This window comes from Hoplias malabaricus, chromosome 10, assembly GCF_029633855.1.
Source record: "Hoplias malabaricus isolate fHopMal1 chromosome 10, fHopMal1.hap1, whole genome shotgun sequence".
NCBI lineage: Eukaryota > Metazoa > Chordata > Actinopteri > Characiformes > Erythrinidae > Hoplias > Hoplias malabaricus.
The window spans coordinates 25,649,915-25,659,914 of record NC_089809.1 but is presented as its reverse complement, the minus strand read 5'-3'; the positions used below and the strand labels follow the sequence as shown (position 1 = coordinate 25,659,914).

Genomic DNA, 10,000 nt, shown 5'->3' with positions numbered 1-10,000 from the left:
ATTGGCAGAGAGTGGCACTTCTGCAAAGGTAATGCTTTCCTCTGAGAAAGATGTCAGTAATTTTCACTGACGACAGGAACCATTAGCAAACATACTGTATATAAAATCATACATTTCAAAGTGTATGGCCTTTCTGTGGTTGTGGCAAATATTTTCAACATTCTGTACACCTCCCCATGGTTAAACAACCCAAAAACTTCCCAGGCTCCTAAATGCATTACTTGGGTCTAATGTGCAATCAAGCAATTTCCCAGAGTGATCAATAGCAGGTAGACCAGACTCCCTCATGGTGCCAGAGCACTTTGAATTTTTGTACGCAGCACACCATGGCATGGTTTCTTTCCTTATTTAAAACAGAGCTGCGTGAGACTGCTCTTAAGTGCCAGTGCTGCACATAGCAATGGCAGGAGTTTTACTCACATTAATGCTCACCTCCAGTGCGTATCCCTTATCTGTCCGTTACTGAAAGGCCTCAGCACATGTTTTCTGAGCCTCCACAGTGCTCCTGCATGACACAGCCTGAGAAAAACCAATAAAGCCCATATACAAAAACCCTGGACGTATCCGTGAATGAAAAGGAAAGATTAAATTAAAAATAGAACACTCTCTGGGGATGAGGAATAAAATCTGCAGCCCTGTGAACAGATGAGAGAAAGCAGAAGTGCACAGTGCAGTCACAAGAGACAGTGAGCACATGGTCCTACTGTTGCACATGGGGCCATATAAACCTGTCTGTCACTATAATCTATTGTCTAGCTAGCATCTTTCTCTCTCTGGCATTCTTTAAATGATTAACAAGCATTGTTCAGTACCAAGTAAACATGTAAAAAGCTCTTCTTGATATGGAAATAAGTTGTGCCCTATTTTACAGAAAGAAACAATCGGATTCTCAATAGCTGTATTATTGTGCCCTGAATTTTCTCTAAAATTGTGTTATAAACTGCAATGGTGGCAAAAGTGAAATAATAGCGCCACAAAGTCTCCAAACTACCCTGTCAAAATGAACCAACCTGACTCATTCATTATGAAAAGGTTTGGCAAAAATGTGTTCCTTGTTGCTTCAGGAAAATGTCAGCGTAGCAGAAACAGGTGGCATTGAATAATAAATTCTCAACAGGTCAAACATTATACCCTTTGGCAGTTTGTGATGTAGCTTTTTAGTAGTCATCTCTAACAACACACAAAAAACAGCATACCTTCTCTCTTTGCTGGTAACAAGCAATAAAACCTACTCATGCATTAGGGTTGGGTGGTGTCGTATTTCATCGTACTAACATATAGTTTCTGAGCATGAGCGTGATATACAGTAATACCACCATGATTTACCTGGTTGCATGAGTGAAGTTTAATCACAATGGGGTAGTTCACAAATTGAGTAGAGCAGGGTTTAATCACCCCAGGGCATCTGATGTAGCAGAGAGAGGGGTTTAACTGCCCCAGCTGTAAATCACAGAGCAGTTTATTGCCTCATAGTAGATTGCATAGCAGACGAAGCGAGGTTTAATCACCACATGGTAGCTCAAAAAAGTGAGCAGAGTGTGGTTTAGTAACCAACCTGTGTAAGTTCAAAGAATAGGCACAGTTTGCTAACAATCTTTGCCATCCATATTGTGTTCTGCAGTTCCTTGTTAGTGTGAGACATCATTAAAAATAAAGACAAAAGGTTTCTGCTGTGGGCGTTTCTATTTTATTGTGATCTAGTAAAAAGTAGTTGCTGCTGGTGTGCCCTTTTGTTACGTAAATGCCTGTAACTGCAATTCATGTCTGTTTGTTTATTTGGTGAAACAGATATTTGTCACAGTATCATTTTCACATACCCTCATCATTTTCAAATATTGGCTATTTTCTCCAGTACCACATTGTAACTGTCCTACCCAACCCTACACTTGTGCTCCATTTGCTCATTTATCACACTATTTACTGCAACTAAATTTGGCAGAATATTTTTGTCATTATTCTGTGAGTGTGAGTATGTGTTAAGTTTTATAATTAATGTGTTGTAAGCAAGGCACTTGTTTGGTTCATTTCCCCATGTAAAAAAATATTTTCATGTTAGGAAGGAACATCCATGTCTTAACCAGTCGACTAGAAAAACTGAAAGTATAGTATGTATAAAGTCTGAAAACAGGTGTTTGACTGCCCTCAATTGGATGAAATGAACACTACAGCCATTTCTCACTCATACCAGGAAAGACACGTCAAACCTGTGCTAATAAAATGTACGTGAAATTAATTTAACATTGATGCTGCGTGATATGATTCTAGCTCAAAAGTTTCTGTAGTGACAAATGCATGTGAAAATAAAACACTGCCCATAAATCATACCTTTTGAACCATAGGATTTATTTAAAGTCACCTTGGCATTTATAGGACAATGAGTCCTAGTCCGAGTTTTGATAAACACTGGAAAATCATAGAAAAGATAAAGGCAGAATCAAGAACTACTCACATCTTCTTGAGGGCTTTGATTGCATGGCTGATGAGAATTTCTTGAGTCTGTTTTCCCTGAGACTGACTCCTGCTCCTTTCCTGAGATGCCTGGCTCTCTACTGCTTTAAGACTTGGTGGAGTTCGTCTGTTACGAGGATACACAACACTCTTCCAGTTAATAATTTCAGTACAGTTAAAAGGTTCAAAGAGAAGTAAACAAGATTGCAAATCTAAAATACAAAAACACATTAAAAAATATATATTTAAAAATACCAGTAAGGAAAATACCATCTAACAAAAGAAAGCAACATAGTCAGATTGCCATATTGTTAGCAGTTGCATGAAACCAGGCACCCTGCAGTCAAAATTACCTTAACTGGAGCTCATGACATTGTTTTAGAAGTAATCATTGTGGCATTTGCCATTTAAACCAGCCCATGAATAACTCCTTGGCAAGCTCTTTACAAGATGCCCCAGCTCCAACTGAGAGCGGATCTATATTCAAGCCAATTAAAGGCATGACTCATATGTCACTACCCACAAGAACATTCATTTCTACAGGCCTGCCAGCCTGTTCCTGCACTGTAAACATTACTCAATCCATACGAGTGGGATTGTTATGGGGCAGCTTTGACTGACAGGCAATGGCTCTCTGCGTCACGCCTCTCCAGGGGAACAGAGTGAGGCAGCCCACGCGCCTTTTGCTGGAAACATCCTGTATGTGACTTTTTTTAGTTACAAGATAATGAACAATTCCAAACAATGCAGAACAATTCAAAGAACAAAGAGATCCATGTCACTTTCATAATTAGGCCTAATTTCTAATGCTGAGGCATGACGTGACTTTCAAAGGCATAATGCCAGTAAAATGCAGCTGAGTTGAGACATTTATTGCCTTGATATACTTTACTTTTTTTTTCAGATCAAAGTCAGAGAAGTTTTACTCTAATGGAATAGATCTGAACACTGTAATGAAACATAAAATAACTAAATCGTGCATGTGTAAAGGCTTGATGTGATTTTCTAAGTTCTAAATTTCAAAAGTTTATTTAATTACTGGTGATATATATGGGTAAACCCATAAAATGTATGACCCGGTTTGGGAAAAACCTTTTGAACATGGGTGCATGCAGAGCTGAAGCCACTCCTCCTACTCACTTTCAGCTGGGATGAATTCAAATGCCTAGTTCTTATCATTTATGAAGTGGCAGTGGTGGACAGTAATGAAGCACTGTGGTGTGTATTTGAGACTATAAGTAATCAGTTGTTTCAGTTCTTAGAACCGTTATGACATAACAAAATGATTTGTACCATTTAGTTAGGCAGCAGTGACTATTAATCATTCATATTACAGGGCTTGCAGATCTGTAGATAATAATAATAATACTAATAATAATAATAATAATAAGTTAGATTTATATAGTGCTTTTCTAATACCCAAGGTCACTTTACACAAAGAGGAGAAAAAAAAAAAGGGGAATACACTTATGCCTGCAGAGTGCAGAAGTACTGAGAGAACAGATAGGTCTTTAGCTGGGTTTTAAAGTCAGAAAATGAAGAGCAGAGACGAAGACTTTGTGGTAATTAATTCCAGAGCTTGGGTGCCATCACGCTGAATGATCTACCACCAGCGGTAGCTAATTTAAATTTTGGTACTGACAAAAGACCGCTCTCAGAGGACCTCAGTGATCTAGTAGGACAGTAGGAGTGTAAAAGTTCATAAAGGTAGGCTGGCACCAGACCGTGCAGAGCTTTGTATGTGAGCAGGAGAACCTTAAACTGAATACGGAGTGAGACAGGTAACCAGTGGAGCTGATGAAGAACAGGGGTGATATGAGCTGATTTTTTAGAATAAGAGAATAATGTCATTAATCTCTCCAAACTGATGGTGAAAATCATTTACAGGTTTATTTAACATTGTTTAACAATTAACTGTGTAAATTAACACAAAACTTGAAGGGAGGACAAAACCAGAAATTCCAAAATCTGAAAATCAGTACAGTGAGATAAACATGTCCAAAAGGCAAATCCAAAAAAACAAAACCAAGTATGAGGCAAAAACTCAGAAATATAGCACTGACAGAGGCTCTATTCTCCCTATTACAGCTCGATGAAGCATCACAATAATTTTGAAGCTATAAGAAACAGATGTCTCAGTCTTTGCAGAAACAACAGGCCTACTTTGCAGGTCTGAAGACAAAACAGAGCTTATAAGAATTCTATGTAATATTTTTTACCTTAAAATTACACCTTAAAAATGATTGTGATGCTTCACTGAGCTGTAATAGAGAGAACAGAGCCTCCGTCAATATTTATTTTCACCTGCAACGTGTTGACTAAGCATGAGTCTTGTTACAAAAATTATAATACGACATTAGAACTATAATAAATCATGGTACTTTTTCTTTCAATTCTTAAGTACATTTGAATGTAAATTCTTTTTTTACTTTTACTCAAGTGGAGATCTAGATCAAAGGCTTCTACTTTTACTGGAGTAATATTTTACAGGGAGTAGCTGTACTTTAACTCAAGTACATGGTTTGTGTACTTTGTCCACCACTGTCAAGTGGTCCCCAAAACAGATAGCAACACATTTAAGGTTACATTTAAATACACTTTAAAATGTGCATTTTTCCTATAGTGTATAATAATCATTAATGGGAAAATCCCTAGAATATCTAAATAATATCTATGCAAATGTTGAGATGTAATCCAAGACATTCAAAGAAATGTGAAATGGTGAAATATAAACAATGGTACAAAATAAATGATATATTCCAATAAATTATGATAAATTAACTATTAATAGTACTCACATTTTGCCCAGTGGAATCGCGGGCATTATTTTTTTGGGCCGTAGGAATATTTTCTGGTAGGAGTTCATGAATTCTTCATGAGCCTCCTCAGAAGACTGAGAGATGACACTACACATGCAAAACATTATGTTATGACTCTGAGATATGAAAGTCCAAAGAAGCCATATTTTCCTGTACTGTTTCTTGTATTCACAACACAATTCTTGTGATTACAAGAAACAAACCGTTAATATCACAATTAATCATTTTTTTCTTGTGATTTTGCTGTAACAAAAGTATTCTTCTATGATTTTGCATCATTAAAAATGTGTTGCTCTTATATGGCATTATAGGTGTTGGTAAAGAACAAGAACAGGGAAATGTTTGGGAACCTCTGATCTATAATTAAGCATTTAAAATAAAGTGTGTCTTTGCTATAGCAGGTTTCTTACCCATCTCTCCGGCCACTGATTCTGCACAAGGCTCTGAGCTGGGAGTAGTTAATACCAGTTATTCTCTGCCCATCTGTAGGAGTCAGAAAGCTTACAGTTAAAGAGAGTGTTCCTGTATCCAGCTCTGTATCTAGCGCACCATTTTTCTTTTTTAAAAAATGTTAAAGTTACTTTCTTTGAGCTTTTAGTCCACAGCGTGCACGTTGACCTACCAAGTTGGGAAATGTGCGAGGCTGTTTTCAGCGGCATTCCTGAGATTGAAGACAGCTCACTATAAAATAAGAGAGTGTTATTTTACAGTGTTAGAAGGGAAACAGAGCGATACTCCAACACTTCCAGCTTCCATTCGTCAAACGGTCTCCGTTTCCATGGAAACTAACCCTATAAACAGTGTACAACACCACAGTTAATAATGTAAACATATCCGCCCTTTGCAATTGGCTGGAAGCCTCCCACATGCGTCGCTAGGATTGGCTACAATGTTATGACCTCTGTGCACCTTCCTTTTCAGCAAAGGTTTTTGTAGTATTTATCAGGGGCGTTGTCTGGGTATGTAAAGATCCGGGGTTCAGCCCAGTACATTTCTTTAACGTATTTAAGTATCTTGTATAATGTGTAGTTTTTACTTCATAAATTAACCAGTGTGAAGCAGTTCATCATTGTTGATTAGCGCTGGTTTACCTTTACTTTTGCTCACTGAAACAAATAACTGTTAGTTATTGCATGTTACAGCTAATTAGCCACACACTGCTTTATACTATTACGGTGGCGCAGCATGTAGCATCGCAGTCACACAGCTCTAGGGTCCTGGAGGTTGTGGGTTCAAGTCCCGCTCCAGGTGACTGTCTGTGAGGAGTTGGTGTGTTGTACGCGTGGGTTTCCTCCGGGTGCTCCAGTTTCCTCTCACGGTACAATACACGCTGATAGGTGGATTGGCGACACTCAAAAGTGTCCGTGTGTGTGTTGCCTGTGAGGGACTGGCGCCCTCTCCTGGGTGTTTTCCCGCCTTGGGCCTATGATTCCAGGTAGGCTCTGGACCCACCGCGACCCTAAACTAGATAAGCTGTTACAGATAATGAATGGATGCCTTTTATTGAGCAGACAATGTTTTTGATTCATGTATTGTGATTTAGAGAGTTATATCTTTAATTAGCTTGCTACTAGTTAGCCCCCTACCTTTCTTTAAAAAAAAAACAAACAAAAAAAAAACTAGTGTGTATCCATTTTGGCGACGTGTTAGAACAGGGGTGGAGACAAAAAAAAGGCCCACCCAGTCAGCCAGAGCTAATTCCCCGCGTTATTGCTGAAAAAACATAGCCTTAATGTACCAAATAATGAAAAAATTCCAGTGCTTAAAGTTCCGAACAGTGTATTTTAGGATATTATGTATAAACATAAATACATTATATTATTATATTCTTGAACATTTTAAAGCATAACACACACACACACACACACACACATATATATATATATATATATATATATATATATATATATATATATATATATATTTTGTTCAACTCCATATTCAATGAGGTTTAATGTCTCATATCTCTTTTTATTATAGATATAGAAATATTCATTCATTCCTTATCTGTAACTGCTTATCCAATTCAGGGTCGCAGGGGTCCAGAGCCTACCTGGAATCAATGGGCGCAAGGCGGGAATACACCCTGGAGGGGGCGCCAGTCCTTCACAGGGCAACACAGACACACATTCACTCACACCTACGGACGCTTTTGAGTCACCAATCCACCTGCATCGTGTGTTTTTGGACTGTGGGAGGAAACCAGAGCACCTGGAAGAAACCCACACGGACACGGGGAGAGCACACCAACTCCTCACAGGCAGTCACCAGGAGCAGGAATCTAACCCACAACCTCCAGGCCCCTGGAGCTGTGTGACTGCGACACTACCTGCTGTGCCACCATGCCGCCTGATATAGAAATATATGTATGAATAATAAATGTGTGTTTGCACACATTCTGCTTGTTTTCATATTGAGGTGGGATCTGGATGTATTATACCATTAAAACTATGTCCATCACCATCACCACAGGTCAGCACTATAGTCTTAAACAGACACCAGAGTCTCAAACATAGCTAACCTAAATATAAACATAGCACAAAAAGTAAGGAAATGTGTGTTTGCTAGATTATTTCTTTGTTCTAACAATGCTGCTTTGCAATAAATCTTATACCATTGGAAAGTCCGTTAATTTCCCTTTTAAATGGTGTCATATTTTTAAGGAACATGCATTTGTGGTATGAGCAGTAGAGCTGAGTTATATGGGTTATGTCCATGAAATATTTGTCGAATACTCTCTGCCTATGCCAAACAGCTCACCCTGCCATTGACTTGTTTGGTGTTTGCTGGACTGGATGATTGAAGTTTGAAGAAACAAGACATATTGGCAATTTAACAATTTATTCATTTAACAAACATCAGCCGCAGTAGAGTGTGGAAGAACCATACACAGCCACAACAGCCTGGCACCTCCTCCTCATGCTGGTCACCAGCCTGGTCACACACTGCTGTGGTATGGCATCCCATTCTTCAACCAGCATTTGTCGCAAGTCAGACAACGTGGTTGTGTTGTTCACTCTGGCACGAAAAGCACTCCCAAGGTGATCCCACAAGTGTTCAATGGGGTTGAGGTCAGGAGCTGGCAGGCCATTCCATCCTCTCCACTCCCAAATTCTGGATGTAGTCTCTGATAAACCCCACTCTGTTGGACAAGCGTTGTCATCCTGGAGGATACAGTTTGGCCCCAGACTGTGGAGATATGGGATTGCCACTGTTTGCAGAATTTCATCTGCATTGAGATTACCGCCAACGATGAAAATCCTCGTTATTTATGTTTAGGTTTCTGTGCACATTTGCCCGATGGGGCAGATACCAATGGCTCCTAAACAGAAAATGTGCTTCTCATTGGTCATCACTTTTATTTAGCCAATCTGCAGCAAGAGTTAACTGTCTATACAATAGCCAGTGGCGTCATAGTCCTGCCTAAAGGGAGTTGATTTGCTCCGGCCCTGAGGGCAACAGGTCAGTCCTGAAAAACTGGGGGAAACAACAGTGGCACCTAGGGGTGGAATATTCGCCTGCTGGCCACATTTGTGGATCAGGCTGCATTTGTATTTGGATCGGGTGAAATGCAAAAGTAAAGTCCAAATATGTGCAAGAGGAAATATTCAATTTGTGGGTTACCACTTACGCATTTGTAACTGTCTTCTTGTACTTCTCACTGTGGTTGCTGCTGACATAGCTGGGTTGTGCCTCCAACAGCCCCTGAAGAATTATTTTGCCTGCTTGCAGCTGCATGTCTTCCAAGGCGTTGGGCTTTGTGGTTGTAGTGGTTATGGATATTCTACGTTTGCTCTGACTCTGCAACCATTTTCTCAAGGATTCTCAGTGCAGATAGTAAAATATGATGCTGGAGATTCTCCACTAGAAAAGCCTTATAGAAAGCCTTGAGTGTTGGCTTGCCTTGGAAATGTCCAACATTCCTGGGGTAGATGTGCTTTGCCATAGCGGTTAGCTCAGTGGATATCTCACTGTTTCATTTCTGGTGGAGGTCATGCACTGGCAGGGACCTTAAGAAGCATGTAAACATGTTCTACTTGGTCCCGTTATCATGACTAAATTTTACTTTGTAATTCACAAAATTTTAATAACGTGTTAATGTGCAATTGTTAACATATTTAGAGCCCAATGGCCTTCCATACTATTAAACTCTGTGGATTTTCTTTTTGCTCATTTCATTTTACCAGTGAAAATATACTTGCATTGTGTGCAAGATTGCAGTACTAAGTCCCACAATGAAAATATTAAAGATGTTACCACAAGGGAAGATTTTAAATAGTTCCAAATCCTTTGTTAATTTCTGCTTCATCCTTAAGGCTGTAAAGTGCTAATACACTCTTAAGAAGGTTCTAAGTAGAGCTTCACAATGCTAAAAGAAAAAATGGTGCCAAACATTGAGTGGTTTCATTAAGACTGCACAATATATATATATATATATATATATATTTTTTTTTTTTTTTTTTTTTTTTTTTTAGGTTGAACGGTGGCCATCATCTTTGGCTGTTTGTTGAGCTTTTACGTCCCAGCCTTCATCGTCCTTGTTCATCCACTGGGCTGGGAGCGCTTGGCTATTTTTCATTCATCTGCTAGGTTTGGACAGTGTTGGACAGGAGACTGCATTGTCCCTGTGTGAGCCACCAGCTTGGATGGTTCCCACACACTAGTGTGGTTTTAAGGGGCTGGTGCAGTGAAAAATGGTAGAGTTGTAGTTGTTTTGTGTGTTTGTTTGTTTC

At 39.2% G+C, this 10,000-nt stretch overlaps 1 protein-coding gene across 3 annotated transcripts in view; it reads right to left on the bottom strand.

The window, feature by feature from the left end:
• Window positions 1–6,037, bottom strand: part of cnbd1 (cyclic nucleotide binding domain containing 1) — a 43,566-nt gene extending 37,529 nt beyond the window's left edge. For 2 of the 3 annotated variants that reach the window (XM_066684064.1, XM_066684066.1), the window contains exons 1-4: window positions 5,890–6,037; window positions 5,678–5,750; window positions 5,247–5,354; window positions 2,450–2,575 (exon numbers count right to left, since the gene is read on the bottom strand). In XM_066684064.1, the coding sequence (XP_066540161.1) occupies window positions 2,450–2,575; window positions 5,247–5,354; window positions 5,678–5,750; window positions 5,890–5,926 (344 nt within the window). In that variant the 5' untranslated portion in view covers window positions 5,927–6,037. The remainder of the gene's footprint in view (window positions 1–2,449; window positions 2,576–5,246; window positions 5,355–5,677; window positions 5,751–5,889) is intronic. The other variant, XM_066684065.1, reaches the window with a different exon arrangement.
• Window positions 6,038–10,000: the final 3,963 nt, after the last annotated feature.